The 19366-nt window shown below is 40.9% G+C and overlaps 2 protein-coding genes and 1 pseudogene across 3 annotated transcripts; all 3 read left to right on the forward strand.

The window, feature by feature from the left end:
* Positions 1–1533: 1533 nt before the first annotated feature.
* LOC306657154 (keratin-associated protein 3-2) lies at positions 1534–2290 on the forward strand. Its single transcript, XM_079132898.1, has one exon. The coding sequence runs from the start codon at positions 1543–1545 to the stop codon at positions 1837–1839; it is 297 nt and encodes a 98-aa protein (XP_078989024.1). The 5' UTR covers positions 1534–1542; the 3' UTR covers positions 1840–2290.
* A 453-nt stretch (positions 2291–2743) lies between these two features.
* Positions 2744–3402, forward strand: LOC306655678 (large ribosomal subunit protein uL24-like; annotated as a pseudogene). Its single transcript has one exon. The product of its transcript is annotated as a large ribosomal subunit protein uL24-like (transcript).
* Positions 3403–8650: 5248 nt separating this feature from the next.
* Positions 8651–13961, forward strand: KRT40 (keratin 40; the record flags this gene model as incomplete). The annotated part of the gene is made up of 7 exons (XM_079132855.1): positions 8651–9181; positions 9884–9966; positions 10226–10382; positions 11404–11565; positions 11643–11768; positions 13102–13322; positions 13862–13961. Exons 1-7 carry the CDS (start codon positions 8756–8758, stop codon positions 13959–13961), a joined length of 1275 nt encoding a protein of 424 aa, XP_078988981.1. The 5' UTR covers positions 8651–8755.
* Between the last annotated feature and the right edge of the window lie 5405 nt (positions 13962–19366).

Here is a 19366-nt window from a genome sequence, read left to right on the forward strand (position 1 = left end):
AAATATAAATAATGTACTGGAGCTAAAATCCAGGTCTTTCTTATCATAGGTACATTTGATCTGGGGAGAAAATACATTATATTGGAGAAAAAAAAAGAAAAAAATCAACTGTCAGCCTATGAATCTAGCTCGGGCCCATAAGTTTGCTTTCCCCAGTCACGATTTTACTTGTGGTCTTAAGTCGTTCTTTCACTTATACAGACATAAGTCAAAACTTCAACTTCCCCCAGAAAGCAGTTCAGTCCTCAATAGAAAGTTAAATGACCAATATGCTTATGAAAGAATGTTTTAACCTAACTAGTTATAAAAGAAATACAAATACAATAATGGAATTTCATTTTTCACCCATAAATTGAAAACACTTTAAAAATATTGATTAAAGGTAAAGGGAAACAAAATTCTCAAACAATAATAAATAGGAATAAACCAAAAATCAGAGCCATCATGGAGAGCAGAATGGCAATGACTATCAGAGGTTTTGAAAATAGTGGAAATTAACATTTGTCCCTATAGTTCTGCCTGATAATTGTATCTGTTTCTGAAATAATCAGAAATGTGCACAAAGATTTACATGACCGGTCATTCTCTATTGCCACAATTATCATGGAGGAGACTTGAAAATAACCTAAAGGTTTAATAAAATGAAATTCTTGAGAAACTTAAATGTATAATTATATGATGAATATTTTAAAGTAATTAGAAGTAAAATCAAATATACTTATGAACATAAAATATTGAAAATATATGTTTAGTGAAAAGGGAAGTTACCAGACATATATACAACATGCTTCCAATAATATAATAAAAGGATAAATGCATGTAAACAAAAAGGATTCACTTCTTATATGGGTAAAAAATATTAGCAAATAACTTCTGATAAGATTGTGAATGAGTTGTTATCTTTGTATTTTTATGGTTTCCAATTTTTTAAATAATGATACAATATTTTACAGTAAAAAATTGAAATAATGTGTCTTTTTTGAAAGTTTTCTCAGATTTCTCAGTAACCTACCTCTCCACATTAAGTCATTTTGAACTCCAAAGCCTCAAAGCTAAAAGAAAGTAACTAAAATTAAGTTTATCTCTTTCAAACAATAATTCTTCATTAAATCAGTTGATACAGATAAAGTTAAAGAGAATAAAAACTGAATAGTAGCACAGAAAAGACCCACATACTGCAGATTACTATCATGCCATGTTCCCAGCAGGGTTGGTGTTAGAACTGAAATACCTGAAGCATTTGGCGAGACCTCATAAAGCTTGTGTTCCAGTGACAAATAGCAAGAGTAATCAGTTCGGATTTAGCAACAAACTCAAATAAAAGTTAATTAAGACAATAGAGACTCTTTACAGGCATTTAGACGTCAAACCAATTGCTGGATAATGGGAACACTAATGTAAACAAGAATCAGGAAAGAAGCCTTCGGATTGGACCCACACCCTCTGGGGAGGTATATAAGAGCCTCAAAGTGAGAGGAGACATTTGAACCTCAGAAAACTCATCTTCCTAAGAGACCCAAAGCACACCTGACTCCCTACACCATGGCTTGCTGTATCGCCCGCTGCTGCAGCGTCCCCACCGGCCCTGCCACCACCATCTGCTCCTCTGACAAGTCCTGCCGCTGTGGAGTCTGCCTGCCCAGCACCTGCCCACACACCGTCTGGCAACTGGAGCCAACCTGCTGTGACAACTGCCCCCCACCCTGCCACATCCCTCAGCCCTGTGTGCCCACCTGCTTCCTGCTCAACTCCTGCTACCCCACCGCAGACCTGGAGACCATCAACCTCACCACCTACACTCAGCCCTGCTGTGACCCCTGTGTCCCAAGCTGCTGCTGACCAGTGGCTGCTTTGCTCTGTCCCTGCCTTTGAAAGAGTCCACCCAGAAGCTCTAGCGTTCACCTGTCTCAGCACCTGCAACTGGCTCCCTCTGCTTTAAAACTGGAACCCAGGCAGCACTACCACTGATAACACAGCCACCACCTCCCGGCAAAAAAGAGGCCAAGAGATTTTCAATGACCATGTAGCTATTATCGGTAGCCAAGTGCCATTTGAATAAGCGGAAGCCTATAGCTTCCCAAAGTTTGATTCCTCAGTATTAAAGCGTACCTGTCTTTGGTTGTTTGGGAATTCTGTTTCCAGTCTTGGGTGGTGTCTTTCTAAAAAGTGAAGAACTTCCTCATGATCATCTTAATAAATTTCAGGTCTCTGGCATAGCACAAATGTCTATGATTACTTTTGTTTGTTTCTATGAATTTTTTAAATGTGTTTCCCAACTCCCAGTGTTGGCATTTGAAGAAAAGCCAGGAATATCAGTAAAACTTAAAATCGTAGTAGTACAGACTTAACTTCTGGCTTTCGTTGTACTTGCTATTTTAACAAGCTACAGCTGCATATAAGATGCATGAAGATGGCCCAGAATATTGGCAAACTTTAGAATATTCTTGACTTGTCCTCCCCTGAAAAAAATGTTTTAAGAGAGGTTGGGAAATAGTGAAATGACCAATTATGACAAACAATATCAACTAACCAGGTGACCTGATAGAATTATGAAAAAAATATTCATGATATAGCCATGTCATTCATTGAACTAACATTCACCAAATATCTCTTATGTATCCTGTGCTTAATTGTCCCTGCCAAAAATGAGCTCACTATGGATCAGGTTTGGAGGATACACCATGATTGTTTATTCCTTCACACAGTTTGCAATTATTTATTGAAAGTCTATGGCTGTGTTGTAATGAAAAGTTTGGTGCGCTCTACCAGTAGCATTAGTAAAGTGCGGCGGGACCACAAAGTGGAGAACAATCAAGATTGTTGCCATGGAGAGAAAGAGGGAAAGGACACAGTCAAGGGAAAATTGATGGGAAGCTGTGGCCAAAGGGATATGGAGGAGAAGGTTATCAAAGAGACCAGACCATTCCCTTTCGTGACCATTGCTGAAATAGCATTGGCTAAAATAAAGTTCGATCCTTTGGTGACTTCTGACCGAAGCAAGAACCCCAAAAGGCATTTCAATGCACCTTAACGCACTTGCAGGAAGATTCTATCCTTCCCTCTTTCCAAAGAGCTGAGACAGAAGTACAATGTTCCATCCTTGCCCATCCGAAAGGATGATGAAGTTCAGGTTGTCCGAAGACCCTATAAAGGTCAGCAGATTGGCAAAGTGGTCCAGGTTTACAGGAAGAAATAGTTCATCTGTATTGAATGGGTGCAGCGGGAAAAGGCTAATGGCACAACTGTCCATGTGGGCATTCACCCCAGCAAGGTGATTATCACCAGGCTAAAACTGGACAAAGACCGCAAAAAGATCCTGGAACCGAAGGTCAAGTCTCGCCAAGTAGGAAAGGAAATGGGCAAATACATAAAGAAGAAACAATTGAGAAGATGCAGGGATAAAGTAATCATATTTGCAACCTGCATTAAAAACTGCTAAAATGAAAAGAGAGAGAGAGAGAGAGAGACTGGACAATGGGGTTATGTCACCAACTGAGTTTGGAGCAGAGAAGGAAGGAAGAATTCAAGAGGGAGATGCTGTGTGCTCCACTCCAGGTACGTCAAGCTTGATAAGCACACATAGCTTATCTAGTTGGAGTTTGGACAGCTGTTCTGGAGAGGAAGATGTATGTCCATAGGAGCAGAAGTCTGTGTTAAAGCCTTGTTGAGTACTTGCAGAGGGCTGGGCTGCACTTGTGCTGGATGAAATTCCATGTGCACAGCAGAGAGCTGCTGCTGGGTATTAGAAACTGAATGGAGATACTGGAGTGTTATGGTTTAGATGTGAGGTGTCCCCCAAAAGCTCAAGTGTGAAACAATGCAAAAAAGGTTCAGAGGAGAAATGACTGGGTGGTAACAGTCTTAACCCAGTCAGTGAATTAACTCCCTGATGGGATTAATTGAAGTGGTAGGGAGTGCCTGGAGGAGGTGGGAACTGAGGTGTGGCTACGGGGTATATTTTGTATCTGGAGAGTGGAGTCTCTCTTGGCTTCCTGATGATGTGAGCTGCTTCCCTCTGCCACACTCTTCCACCATGATGTTCAGCCTCACCTCAAACCCCAAGGAATGGAGTCAGCCTTCTATGGATTAAGACTTCTGAAACCCTGAGCCCTGAAATAAACTTTTCCTCCTCTACAATTGTTCTGGTCAGATTTTGTAGTCACAGCAGCGAAATAGCTGACTAAAACCCAGAGGTAATTTGCCATTTATGAACATTGAAGTTCCAGCCCAACTAGAGTGGAAAAAACTCTCTGAGTACCTGAAACATCAATTGATATTCCAGAAAGGATGCACTAAAAGGATAGGATGACTACCTTGAATAAGGAACACACCAAATCACACCCAATCTAAGTCTAACACTAAGCCTGAGAGGATCTCAGTGCAGGTTAGCATAGTTGGTTGGTTGGTTTTGTACCAGGGATTGAATCCAAGGGCACTTAACTATGAAGTCACAGACGCAGCCCTTTTTATATTTTATTTTGATTCAGGGTCTTTCTAAATTGCTGAGGCTGGCCTCCAACTTGTAGTCCTTCTACCTCAGCCTCCCAAGCTCCTGGGATTAGCGGTGTGTGCCCCTGCACCTGACTGCAGTGTGGTTTTGATGTGCATTTCCCTGATTGCTAAAGATGTTGGACAATTTTTCATGAAATTGTTGGTCATTTGTACTTCTCCTTTTTTTCTTGTTTTTAATTTGTTCCTTATAGGTATACATGACAGTAGAGTGTATTTTGACATATTATACATACATGGAATATAACTTCCCATTCTTTCAGTTGTACCTGATGTGAAGTTACACTGATCCTATATTCACATACAAACTTAGGAAAATTATGTCCAATTCATTCTATCATCTTTCCTACTCCTAACATCACTCCCTTCCCTTCATTTCCCTTTGTCTAATCCAGTGAACTTCTATTCTTCCCTCCTCCTTGCTTATTGTGAGTCAGCATCAGCATATCAGAAAGAATATTCCACCAGTGGTTTTTTGGGATTGGCTTTTTTCACTTAGCATGACAGTCTCCAGTTCCATCCACTTACTGACAAATGTCATAATTTCATTCTTCTTGACTGCTAAGTAATATTCCATTGTGTATACTGTATTTTTCCTTTTGAGATGTGTCTGTTTGGGTCATTTGCCCATTTATTGGTTGGGTTATTTTTGTTGTTGCTATGGTTTGTTTTCTGCTTGTTGTTTTATTTTTGGTGTTGAGTTTTTAGAGTTCTTCATTTATTCTGGATATCAATTGTCTCAGGGAAAAGTCACTCACTGGCAAATATTCTCTCCCATTCTCTAGGCTTTCTCTTCGTGCTCATGTTTCCTTTGTTGGGCAGGAGCTTTTTAAATAGATGCCGTCCTATTGGTTCTTGATGTTATTTCCTGAGCTACAGGAGACCTGTTGAGGAAGTCGTGGCCTGCCCCTCTACCTTGAAGGATTTTCCACTGTTTCGTTCTAGCAGTCGCGAAGTTCCTGGTCTTATGCTTAAGTCTTTGATTCATATTGAGTTGACTTTTGTTCAGGGTGAAAGATGAGAACCTTGTTTTATTCTTCTACACGTGGCCCTCCAGTCTACCCTGAACCCTTTGTTAAAAAGGCTGTCCGACGTATGTTTTTGGTGCCTTGGTAGGACAGTATTCTTGGTCCTCCACCAAATTTCCTCCTCCTTGACTGTTAGTTTTTGTGGCAAAAAAAAAAAAGTGTCAAAACAGAAGTCTCCATTAAATTCAGTGGATGTATTTCTAGCAAACATCTTTTAACATATTGAATCCCATATATATCACATCCCATGCTTAGGACAAAAAGACAAATAAGATACACCTGTCTTAAAGGAACATTGTAAAAAAATGCACAGGAATTACTCTTTTAATTTTTATTTTTACAGACTGCATTTTGATTCATTGTACACAAATGATGCATAGGAATTTTAAAAGCAACATGAGTGCTCTCTAGTGGAAGCCTGTGCAGAGTGCTCTGGGGACAGCCCCCAGCTCAACAGGAGGGCGCTGAATGGCACTTCGACTGAGCCTTGACATTCGTGTTCATCCAGGAAAGGGACAGCAGGAGAAAGGTGCCAACCAGTCTGAACAGTGGCTGGAGTGTAAGTTAGTGAGACTGTCGGGAGATGAACCTGGAGGGGTCAAGTAGCACCTGGTGAAGGAAGGTCCCATTTGTTGATGTAGAAAGTTTTGACCTCATAGGCCGAGAGTAACTAAAAAATAGATTTGTATTTTAGAAAAATGATCTGGCAGCAGTAGTTGGTGCATGCTCTGGGGTAGAACTCATTACAAAATGAAACAATCATGTCTTTCTATCATGCCCTTTCAGGCAACTACTTATTTTCCTCTATTCCCAATGTTCCCCTCTTCCAAGGATGTTGTGCTATAGAAATGAATCCTGGCCAATTTCCATACTCCAAGATGAGCCTGCCACTATTGATCATCACACAACCCGAGTAAATTAATCAAGGTCAAAATAAATAGTACTACTCGGTGTTTATACACCTACAACAACCAGTAACCACGTTTTCCAGTTAGAAATTAGTTCAAGACAAAAGGAAATATTTCTTATTTTGCCTTAAGTCACTTTAAAATAATACTTCACATAGCACCACACCTTAATTAGCTGGAACATATGATGGATAACCAAGACATGGGTTCTCTTCAAAGGTATTTTTCTTTTGACTCATTAGGTTACCAAAAGGTTACAATTTTCTTTCAGAGATTTGTGATTTCCAAATGTGTTTTTGAATCCTCAAACTCATGTCCTTGACCAAACAACATTACTACATGAGAACCTCTAATAAATTTTAACATGTGTTGAAATGTAAAGAAAATCACTACCTTCAAACCCATCTCTGCCCAGTGAATAATAAATCCTAAGAAACTCCTTTAATCTACTTGCGTATGTTCATTGGCTTTCACTGCTTCATTTCTATTAGTGGCTACAAAGAAATAGTGCTCAGAGTTAGGGTGAAAATTAAATTTATTTTGGTTCATAAAATTCTTAACTTTGTCAGATTAATGGGGGATTATCCCCCCATAAAATTCTTGGCGTCAAATGTGGCCATAATCCCAGTGGCTTGGGAGGATGAGGCAGGAGGATCACAACCTCAGCAACTTAAGCAAGGTCCTAAGCAGCTTAGTGAGATCCTGTCTCAAAATAAAAATTGTTAGAAAGGGCTGGGGACATGGTTCAGTGGTGGTTAAACACCCTGGGTTCAATCCCCAGTTTAAAAAAAAAAAAAAATTCTTAGAGATTTCAGAGGCAATTTTTCCTGTGAATTTTGAAAATGAAATAAATACAATTGAAGCCAAGCAAAGTGAAATCGATTATGCTTTATAAGGAAGATGAATTCAAGAAAGAATGCAAAAAAGTTACATCTCAAGTCCCTATCCCCCTGATCCCTCTGGATCAGAGATTTTATCCAATAGGATTACTAGTTTGGGGAATTTTATTCTAATTTACAGAATTTCATTGCCCAAGTTTCAGTGTTTTTAATTTTCATAAAATCGAGGCCTTTGTAAGTAAATAAAACAGACTCCGCATCTCAGCACATAAGACTCCTGTGACTTCCTCATCTCTGCTTAGACGTACAAGCAGTCAGGTTTTCCCAGGACACTAAAAGATGGTAACTTAGAATTTGTTTCACCCTTAATAGGAACTAGTAAGGGCTAGGGGTACAGCTCAGTGGTAGATCATGTGCTTAGCAGGTGCAAGACCCTGAGTATGAGAAAGAAAAGAAAAAAGAAAGTGAAAGAGAGAGAAAGAAAGAAAGAAAGAAAGAAAGAAAGAAAGAAAGAAAGAAAGAAAGAAAGAAAGAAAGAAAGAAAGAAAGAAAGAAAGAAAGAAAGAAAGAAAGAAAGAAAGGAAAGAAAGAAAGAAAGAAAGAAAGAAAGAAAAAAAGAAAGAAAAAAAGAAAGAAAGAAAGAAAAAAAGAAAGAAAGAAAGAAAGAAAGAAAGAAAAAAAGAAAAAAAGAAATTAGTGTAACTCATCTAAAAATGAGACATAGGAAATAGGGAGAAGGCAAGTTTCAGGAATTCAAAGATCACAACCACAGGTCTTGATGAGAATTTATTCCCCTTAGATATGTAAAGTGACATTTCAATTTTCACATGCAGAGTTGTGGTTCTTACACACTCACACATACACACACACACACACACACACACACACATGCACACACTTCAAACCCAGTACATACCTTGCTCCTCATGATCACAAAAAAAGCATTGCAAGACTGCTGATCCGAGTGATCATCTTCATGGTGGTGGCACAAATAAATGTCATTTAGTGAGTTACAATATTGATATTTTTAAAAAGTAGACACAAGTAATCAATGCACAGGATCAAAATCTGGGGTATATTATTTTCCTTATTTGAAATGAGTTGTATCTCTAATTACCAATTGGCCAAATTTTCTTTTTTGTTCCTTATTCTGTCAAAGGACAATGCCTCCTATGTCCATTTACTGAAATAAGTCTTTTATCCTCCCAGCCTGTGGAAGTGGTATAAGTCCTGATTTAGTAACCTGAAGTTATCCCTCTTTTATGAGGCATAAAACTCTTCCTCTGTAAATAAACAACATAATGAAATGTTAGTATGAAAACTGGCACCAACAGTGATAAAGAAAACATCCGGTGCCGTCAGTAAACACCCATTTGGGGGGACTCTATAAAGGTCTCAGGAGGGAAGGAGAGGTTTGGAGACGAGGTACCCAGACTATTGCAACACACCTCTGTTCTTCACTTCCAAAAGGATGACCTCTGATGGTTCTGAAGCTTCCCCCGGGAGCTGCTCTTCTGAGTCCGGTGCCCAGGCTCCCAGCTGTGCATCCGCTTCCACCTGTTTCCCCCAACCCAGTTGTCAGACGCCATGCTTCCTGTCCAGGTCTCACCTGCCCACCGGTTGCCTCACACCCTGCTACTTTGCAGGGAGCTGTAACAGTCCATGCCTGCTGGGGAGCTGTGCTTGGTGTGAGGATGGTGTGTTCAACAGCAACGAGAAGGAGACAATGCAGTTCCTGAATGACAGACTTGCCAACTATCTGGAGAAGGTCCGCAGTCTGGAGCAGACCAACGCGGAGCTGGAAAGCAGGATCCAAGAACAATGCCAGCCAGATACCCCGTTGGTGTGCCCGGATTATCAGTGTTACTTCAACACCATTGAAGACCTCCAGCAAAAGGTTTGGTGTCTGGAATCTCTAATGCTCCACCTTTCCAATCTCTTAGTGGTTGTATCCCTATACTAGAAGGGGCTGTTCTATGGAAGTAAACCAAGGGAAGGCAGAATTCCAAGAGTTAATGTAGTACAGAAGCAAGGACCCTGAACTAACTCAGGACACCTGAGTCCCAGCCCCAGGGTGATCAACAAAGTTGAGTGACAGGTCAAGTCACATCTGTAGACTTGACCTTTATCATCTATAGGACGGAGGGAGACTACTTTTATATCAAAAATCACTTCCATCTGTAACACTGTACAACTAACATTGTGTATAAATATTCTTTTACACGTGGATGTTGAATGTCACCTAGTTGAATTTCACCTACCAATCATTTTCTTCTTTTACTGATGAATTTCTATTATTGGGGATGGGGATATAAAAATCTTTTTACTAATAAAAAAAAGTTTTTACATTTTCAACTAGCAAAGAATGTTGCAGAAAGTCTTAGATCATTTAAAAAATGAAACTCTGGGTTTCTACATTTTGTTTCTAAATTGGCACTGGTTTTTTTTTTCATGAAGTGACACAGTTAATAAGAAAAGCGGGCAAATCAATTGTATACTTTCTTACAAAGACTTTCAGAAGATAACGAAAGGCATGGTTGGTAAAGGAGTAGATATGCAGATTTCAAAGAAGCATTTATTTACATAACTTGCTTCTCAGATCTTATGCACGAAGGCGGAGAATTCTAGACTTGCCGTACAGCTTGACAACTGCAAACTGGCCACGGATGATTTTAGGTCAAAGTAAGTTGAATTTTAATTTGATAATAACCTAAGGTTCTCCCTCTCCACCTGCCTTGTATCTCTATCTCTCCCCCCAAATCTTCTCTGCATAATGATTTTAAGCTGAGAGTGCTTTAATAGTCTTGAACTTACCATTATTTGGGATGTGAAGGAAATCACAGCAAGTGGCTCCTGTGACCCCTGCGTCACTCACTGGTGCACTCAGCACTGTTCCGTGTGTGGCAAAGCAGCCACTGCGAGTCTCACTCTTGCTTGACAGGTATGAAAGCGAGCTGTCTCTTCGCCAGCTGGTGGAGACAGACATCAGTGGCCTGCGCGGAATCCTGAATGAGCTGAACCTGTGCAAATCTGATCTGGAGGCCCACGTGGAGTCTCTGAAGGACGATCTCCTCTGCCTTAAGAAAAGTCACGAAGAGGTGAGGAAAATGGCCACAGCACTGAAGAACTCTAAGAGTGATAGAGTTCAAGCATCTGAATTTTTTTTTATTTATTTATTTTTGGTACAAGGGGCGCTTAACCACTGAGCCACATCGCCAGTCCTTCTTTTTATGTTTTACTTAGAGACAGGGTCTCCCTGAGTTGCTTAGGGCCTTTCTAAGTTGCTGAGGGTGGCTTTGAACTTGCAATCCTCCTGCCTAAGCCTCCTGAGCTGCTGGGATCACAGGCAGGCACCACTGCGCCCGGTTTCATGTATCTAAATTGAACCTGAGATGTTGCTTATGCTGGACTAAAGTTTAAGGTGTCCTCACATGCATCTGGATCATTCCAGCGGGTCTGAATGTAGATGTACATCACTATATGCAGCATGATCCCTGGCCAGTGCCAGAGGTAGAGACCACACTCCTCCTCTCCATTGCTTTCCTGAAGGTGTTAAGTCACCCGGCACGTGGCTCTCCTTAGCAGCTTGATGCCACCCCTAACTCCAACCCACAAGGTATGAAAACTGAGCCAATCAACACAGACTGTGAGATCCCACTCCAGAAAGGAAATCAAGAGTCACACAATATTTGGACTCAAATTTTTAAATAGTCTGCATTTTTAAATGTTTTTAAATTATAAAATCTAAGAGTACCATATTGATGAAGTTTGAAAATGAAAAACTGATTTAACCAAGTATATTTTCTCTTCGAACCTTGGATGATGATTAAGAACTAAACCTCACTGAGACCTTGCTATGTGCCAGGCTTTTTTGACATTATTTTTGTGTGTATTAACTCTTCTGTATCCCACAACAACCCTCCAGAAAGGAGACAATTATTTTAGCCATTTCATTGATGAAGAAACAGGGGTACCAATAAGTCAGCCCAGGCAACCTGATTCAAAAGCCCACACCTTCATCACCTAAACCAAAAACTGAAATGGCATGGCACTGGTGGTCCACTTAACTTTCTCTCCCCTACCACCCTGTGACATTCTTTACTCCACCTCCTCTTTCAGGAGGTCAACGTGCTTCGGGGACAGCTTGGAGACCGACTCAGTGTAGAGCTGGACACCGCCCCCACCGTCGACCTCACCAGGGTCCTGGATGAGATGCGATGTCAGTATGAAATGGTGCTGGCCAGCAACCGCAGAGACGTGGAGGAATGGTTCGCCCTGCAGGTCAGCACCCGCAGCAGTCAGGGGGCAGCCTCCAGGGCAGCACTTTGCTGGGTTCTCTAACCCGGCCTGTGTTTCAGACAGAAGAGTTGAGTCAGCAGCAGCAGTCCAGCGTGGAGCAGCTGCAGGGCTGCCAGACGGAGATGCTGGAGCTGAAGCGCACGGCCAACACTCTGGAAATCGAGCTCCAGGCGCAGCAAAACCTGGTGCGTAAGGCAAACACAGGGTCATCTGCCCAACCCCAGGCAGGGGCAGTGTGTGTGGCAGGTCTGGATTTCTGGTTTGCAAGGACATCATTTCCTCACCTTTCCTAAGCACCATGTTAACCCAGTTGGAAGCAAAAGTGACAGGTCAACAGCTTGTATTGTCCCCCTAAAGGTACCTGCCTTTCCTTTCTGGGCCTGTGCATGATCCTGCAGTACCCTCCAGAGATAGGAAGAGGAGGGAGGTCAAGGCAGGGGGAGCCAGTAAGCAATTAAGCATGACAATGGACAATGGATTTTTACTCTCTTTTAATCCAGAACAATTTTTCAGGCTCGCCATCACATCTAAAACAAAGTATAGCTTTCGAACTTTTCATCCTACAACTATGGTAAAGTTTCCTGGGATCCACATCTCATCCTGACCCCACCCCACCAAAGCCACAGGAATTCCAGGCAGTTAAGGTCACATGCACCAGTTCCAGTCAAGTACTGAAGTCCCAGGAGAAACCCTAGTGGATAATAGCTAGGCATTCATTCCCTGAGAGGCACAGTGCAACGTACGCCTCACCGTAATGTTACAGGGTACAGACCTTTACTAACCCATTCACCGACGAGGAAACTGGGGCTCAGATTCAATAATTTACAGGGGTTTCTGCAATTTTTTTCTTTTTCTTTTTTCTTTTTTTTTTTTTTTTTTTTTTTTTTTTTTAAACCACTGAGCCACATCCCCAATCCTTGTTTGTATTTTATTTAGAGACAGGGTCTCGCTAAATTGCTTAGTCTTGCTAAATTGCTGAGTCTGATCTCAACATGGGATCCTCCTGTTTCAGCCTCCCAAGCCACTGGGATTACAGGCATGTGCAAACGTACCTGGGAAGCTCCTGCAATCAAAGGGGAGAAAGTGGAAGCTGAATCCAAGTGTTTCAAACCCAGAGCCTCTTCTCTTATAACCACACTATACCATCCCTCCCTGCCAGAAGCCCAAACTCAAGGTTTCCTCTCACATGTTGTGAATCCTCCTTAAGCTACACAAATAAATCTTAGGTGACAGTAGTCGTAGAGGTAGAATTACAGCTGACACTTTGACAGGCCCTAACATTGTTCCAGGTACTGTTCTAGTTGCTTTCCACATATTATCTCATGTAATCCTCAGAACCTTCCTATGAGGAAGGAACTTTACAGTCCCCATTTTATGCAGAATAAAACTGAGTTTCAACAAAGCTAATTTTCCTAATGTCATCTCGCTAGACGAGGGTAGAACAAAGACATGAAAACAGGCCAACTGGCCCCAGAGACCGTAGGACAGGATCCTTTTGACGGTATTTTCTGTCTGCAGACAGAATCTCTGGAAAGCACTGTGGCAGAAACGGAGGCCCAGTACAGCACCCAGTTGGCCCAGATGCAATGCCTGATTGATAACGTGGAGAACCAGCTGGCAGAGATTCGCTGCGACCTGGAGCGGCAGAACCAGGAGTACGAGGTGCTGTTGGACACAAAGGCCAGGCTGGAGTGCGAGATCAACACGTACCGGGGCCTGCTGGAGAGCGAGGACAGCAGGCAAGTTCCACAGTCACTTGCGAAACCCCTCAGAGTCACAAAGAGGCCAAAAGAGAGAATCCCATTTCCCTCAAGGTTGGACCAAGGTCAAACCTCCTTAATCTGTTAAGGGTTCTTCTTAAAAGAGTAAGGAAAGAGCCTGAAGCTAAGCTCACGACCGTGGATGTTCTAAAATATTCTGATGTTCTAAAGCAGAATGATTTTCATGTATAATATTTCATGCTCAGGGTATTTCTTTGCACCTGTTTTCGTATAATATTTCATGCTCAGGGTATTTCTTTGCACCTGTTTTCCACTGAAGGGAAATCTGGAACATGCATTAGATGGCATTTGCAAAACAAAGAAAATATATTAAATACTATTCAACAGACACTGCTATGGTGAATGTGTAATATCATTCTGGGTTGGGTCTTAAGCTGAAGGCTGTTCTGCAAGGAATTTTCTGCAGAACATAGTTAATGGGGAAAAATTTAACATGTCTAAGTTACATTTTGCCAAGATTTCCTTGTTAAACCCAGTTTAAAACTAATTTTCCCCAGGCTGGCCTGTAACCCCTGTTCTACAACATCCACGTCAAACAACACCTGTGAGCCGTGCTCAGCATTCCTCATTTGCACAGTTGAAAACTGTTGTGCTTGAACCTTAAACGCCCAGCATGGTGGATGGGAGAATGGAAGCCAGCAGCGTCCTAGGAAGGAGATGGGCCACCAGACCAGAAGCACGAGCCCAGAAACTTCCAGATCCTCTAAGCAGTCTTGGTGTATTTATCATTTCCTCTCCTTTAAGTTCATTTGTGGTATTCTGGGAGCTCATAAAGCCTTCTTGCCAACCTCCAAATAAAAGGCGTCTCCTTCCTTTAACATGGTAAATACAATTTTGTGGCTTGTTGCCATGGATATGATAGCCATTTAATGCCAAGGGAATTGTCTAAACCCAGGACTCGAGTTTGACTTTGTACAAAACCAGACTGAAAATATGATAACTCGTCAAATACAAACAGATTCATCAATACAAAAGGTTGTGTGTCATCAGAGACAGTTTCTTTCTCAGAGGAAATTTAGAAAGCAAATATAATAAATTATGTTTACTTTACTTTTAGTTTTTAAATTTGGCATATTAAGCCGGCTGCAGTGGCACACACCTGTAAGCCCAGGGGCTCGGGAGGCTGAGGCAAGAGAACTGAGAGTTCAAAGCCAGCCTCAGCAACTTAGGGAGGCCCTAAGCAACTCAGAGAAACCCTATCTCTAAATAAAAAATATAAAAGGGCTGGGGATGTCGCTCAGTGGTTAAGCACTGCTGGGTTCAATCGCTGGTACCAAAAAAAAATTTTAAAGTGTAAAATATTAAAGTGTAAAATATTCACAATTCCATTCCCTAAAAACATCCAATGTCAATATTTTGAGGAACTTCCAGTTCATTGTTTTTTCTTTTCTTTTTTTTTTTTTTTTTTGGTGGGGCTAAGTACTGGGAATTGAACCCAGACACTTAACCACTGAGCCACATCCCCAGCCCGTTTTTGTATTTTATTAGAGACAGGGTCTTGTTGAGTTGCTTAGGGCCTCACTAAGTTGCCGAGGCTGGCTTTGAACTCACAGTCCTCCTGCCTCAGCCTGCTGGGATTACAGGCGTGCACCACCATGCCTGGCTTCCAATTCATTCTGATAATTGGTTTTTCCACTTAGTTATAAGCATAACTACATATACATACAGTTTTCTCTTTTCACTTACATCATCTAAGTATTTTCAAACCTAATAAAAACATAAGATTGTCTTGAGGCCGTCATCTTAGTAAGTGCATAAAATATACCATACAGTACATTGCTCTGTTATTGGGCATTTAGGTTTTAAGAATAATTATACTCAAAAAAAAAAAAAAAAGCAACCAATAGAATTTTCACTTCCAGAAAGATGAAGTAGATATACATTTCCTTAGTCCCCTTCCTGAATACAACTAAAAAAAAATTACATAAAAAAACAAATATAAGAAGAAGTCTAGAAAGTGGAAAATTTTGAGGCTCAAGGAATCACACCATAGTGCAATCCCTGGATTTCCTTCTGATCTCTTATATCCCAAAGTGGGAGCTGGAAAGATCAACCATCCAGAAACACCAAAAGGTACAGAGGAAGAAAAAAAATAATTGCCCAAAGAGCATCCTCTCATTAGCTAAAGAACCAGAAAAGTAGTCACCCAGCAAGGCAGAAAAACTTTAGATAATAACCACTCTACCCAGCCAAACACCACAAAATAAAATCATTTTGCCCACTACCGTCCCCACCAGGAAAGGCCAAGAGGGACGTCTAGGTTTCCATCCTTCCCAGACTGTAACAGGGCACCCAAACTCCCCCACCTGAGAGGAGTCAGAGAAGGCTGAGTGGAGAGACTCGGGACTTGCATTCTCACTACAAGATTCTGAGACCCACCACCACCACAGTGTCAGTGGAGACTCTCTGGGGGGCATGGACATAACACCACCCAGTAGCAGGGAGGCACTTCTTTCCCCTGGGTGGTGTCAAAGAAGGCCTATTGGAAAGCCAAGGTAATGGGGCCACTACCATGCAGTGGAAGCCACATGGAAAGCAGTAACCAGACACCCTGTCCAGCCCATCCAGGTAGTATCCAAGGAGGCCAGGTGAGCAGCCTAAGTCCTGTACCTCCCAGCAAGAGTGCCCGTGGGTGTGAAGGAGGTGAAGTGGAGAACCTGGACTTCCACTCCCACCTGCCCGTGTGAAGCAGCACCCACCTCCCCTTACCAAAGCAGGGGCAGGGAGACCTGCTGAGAGCAAAACTGAAATAATATCCAGAGTTGCATAACCTAATTCCCCAAAGGCAGGTTTCTAAAAATCGCTCTTCATACTAGGAAACCAAAAACTTAACTTAAAAATGAAAAAATAAGGGCTGGGGAGATAGCCCAGTTGGTAGAGTGCTTGCCTCACATGCACAAGGCCCTGAGTTCAATCCCCAGCACCAAAAAAAAAAAAAAAAAAAAACATGAAAAATAAAAACAATCAACAGATCCTAACACCAGATGACACAGAATTAGAATTAGCTGGCAAGAATGTTTAAACAGTCATCATAAAAATACTTCAACAAGCAATACCTCAATGAACTCTGGTAGCAAATGAAACAAGTAGAAAGTTCTCAGCAAAGAGGTACAAGATATGAAGAACCAAATGGAGGTTTCATAACTGGAAAATGCCATAAAACCAATGGATGGGCTAAACAGCAGAATGGAAATATCGGTGGAGGGAAAATATCAGTGAACTTCATAATAGAATAATAGATATCACCCAATCTGAAGATAAGTCTTAAAAAACTGAAGCATCTCAGGGAACTTTGGGACTATATCATCAGATCTTATATTCTTGTCATCAGAGTCTTTAAGAGGAGCAGATGAAACCTTAAGAGTTGTTTTAATTTGCATTTCTGTAATTACTAGAAATGTTGAACACTTTTTCATATATTTGTTAATCACCTGTATATCTTCTTTTGTAAAGTGTCCAGTTCCTTAGCCCATTTATTGATTGGGTTCTTTGTATTTTTGGTGTAAATTTTATAAGTTCTTTATAAATTTTAGAGATTGGTGCTCTACCTGAAGTGCGTGTGGAAAAGATTTTCTCCCACTCTGTAGGCTCTCTTTTCACATTATTGATTGTTTCCTTTGCTGAGAAAAAGCTTTTTAGTTTGAATCTATCCCATTTATTGATTCTTGCTTTGATTCTTGTGCCTTACTCCAATTAAATTGGCTATTATCAAGAACACAAACAATAATAGATGTTGGTATGGATGTGGGGAAAAAGGCATACTCTTACATCGCTGGTGGATTGCAAGTTGGTGCAGTCACTCTGGAAAGCACTGTGGAGATTCCTCTGAAAACTTGGGATGGACCAAATCTACATTGTGTTGGCTTAGGAACTGACTTCCTTAAAAAGACTCCTAAAGCTCAAGAAGTAAAAGTGCAAGAAGTATCAATAAATGGGGCTGTATCAAACTAAAGCTTCTTCGCAGCAAAGGAAGCACTCAAGAACGTGAAAGGAGAGCCTGCAGAATGGGAGAAAATCTTTACCACGTGCACCTTAGATGGAGCATTAATCTCCAGGATATAGAAAGGTTTCAAAAAACTTAACACCCAAAAGATTAAGTAACCCAATCAATAAATGGGCAAAGGAACTGAACAAACACTTCACAAAAGAAAAAATACAATCCGTTGAGAAATACATGCAAAAATGTCAACATCACTAGCTGTTAGAGAAATGCAATTAAAACTGCACTGGGCTGTGAATATAGCTCAGTTGGTAGAGTGCTTGCCTTGCAAGCACAAGGCCCTGGGTTCAATCCTCAGCACCGCAAAAAAAAAAAAAAAAAAAAAAAAAAAACTGCACTGAGATTTCATCTCACTCCAGTCAGAACGGCAATTATCAAGAATACAAGTAACTGTAAATGTTGGTGAGGATGGGGGGCGGGGAAGGCACACTCATACATTGCTGGTGGGACTGCAAATTGGTGCAGCCACTCTGGAAAGCAGTATGGAGATTCCTCAGAACACTTGAAACAGAACCACCATTTGACCCAGTTATCCCACTCCTTGGTCTATATCCAGAGGACTTAAAATCAGCATACTACAGTGACACAGCCACATCAATGTTTACGGCAGCTCAATTCACAATAGCTGGATTTTGGAACCAACCTAGATGCCCTTCAACAGATTAATGGTTAAAGAAACTGGCATTTGCAGGTAAATGGATGGAACTGGAGAATATCATGCTAAGTGAAATAAGCCAATCCCAGAAAGCCAAAGGTCAAATATTTTCCCTGATAAGTGGATGATGATATATAATGGGGTGGGGGGTGAGGGTGAGAGAAGAATGGTGGAACTTTAGATTAGGGAGAGGGAAATGAGAGGGAAGAGGGGACGGGGGTATGAAAGATGGTGGAATGAGACAGTCATCATTACCCTATGTACATGTATGATTACACAAATGGTATGAATCTACATCGTGCACAACCATAGAAACAATAAGATATACCCCGTTTGTGTACAATGAATCAAAATGCAGTCTGTAAAAATTTTTTAAATAATAATAATAAAAGAGGAGGAGAAAGAAAGTAAAGCACAAAATGGATTCGAAGAAATAAAGACTGAATTTTTTCCAAATTTGACAAATGAAAAAAATCTACAGATGCAAGCAGCCATGCCAACCCACAAAAGGATAAATCCAAAGAAATCCACACCAAGACATACCAGGACAATTTTCTGAAAACTAAAGCCAATTTTTAAAAAGTTCCTGAAAGGAGTCAGAGGGAAACAATAGCTGACCATAGAAAGATAACAAGTCACATGATGGTAGATTTGTCACCTTAACCATGGAATACAGTAGGAAGAAGTACAAGTGCCAAGAGGAAAGAAATTGTCAATCGTATTTCTCTGCCCTCTGAAAACATCCTTCAGGAAGGAATGATCAAAAGATATTCTCAAGGGAAGAAAAGTTACAAGAAGCTGCCACCTGAAGACCTACCCTAAAAGAATAAATTAAAAGAGTTCTTTGGACACAAAGGCCATGATGAGATAAAGAATATTTATTAGAACATTGGGAGAAAAATAACAATGACAATTAAAATATGAATAATATAAATAGATTTCCTTCTGAGGTTTCTGAATTATGTTTCATGATTGAGGCAAAAAGTATAGCAGTCTGATATGGCGCTCAATGTATAGAGAGAAAAATTTTAAGACATTTATATTAAAATGGGATACAGTAAAGGGGGTAAGGTTTCTACAAGATATCAAACTTCCCATTCTTGTGATCGTACATGATGTGAAGTCTCACGGTCATGTGTTTATATGTGAACATAAGAAAGTTACATCTGATTCATTCTACTCTCTTTCCTGTTTCCATCCCCCTCCCTTCCCTCCATTCACCTTTGTCTAATCCAGTGAACTTCTATTCTTCCCTCCTCCTCACTTATTATGAGTCCGCATTTGCATTTCAGAAAGGATATTCAGCCGTTGGGTTTCGGGGATTGACTTATTTCACTTAGCATGGTA

The sequence above is a fragment of the Sciurus vulgaris genome, assembly GCF_902686455.1.
Source record: "Sciurus vulgaris genome assembly, chromosome: 3".
In the NCBI taxonomy this organism is placed as follows: domain Eukaryota; kingdom Metazoa; phylum Chordata; class Mammalia; order Rodentia; family Sciuridae; genus Sciurus; species Sciurus vulgaris.

Coding starts and splice junctions, on each gene's coding strand:
- LOC306657154 (XM_079132898.1), top strand. CDS start 1,543: ATGGCTTGCTGTATCGCCCGCTGCTGCAGCGTCCCCACCGGCCCTGCC.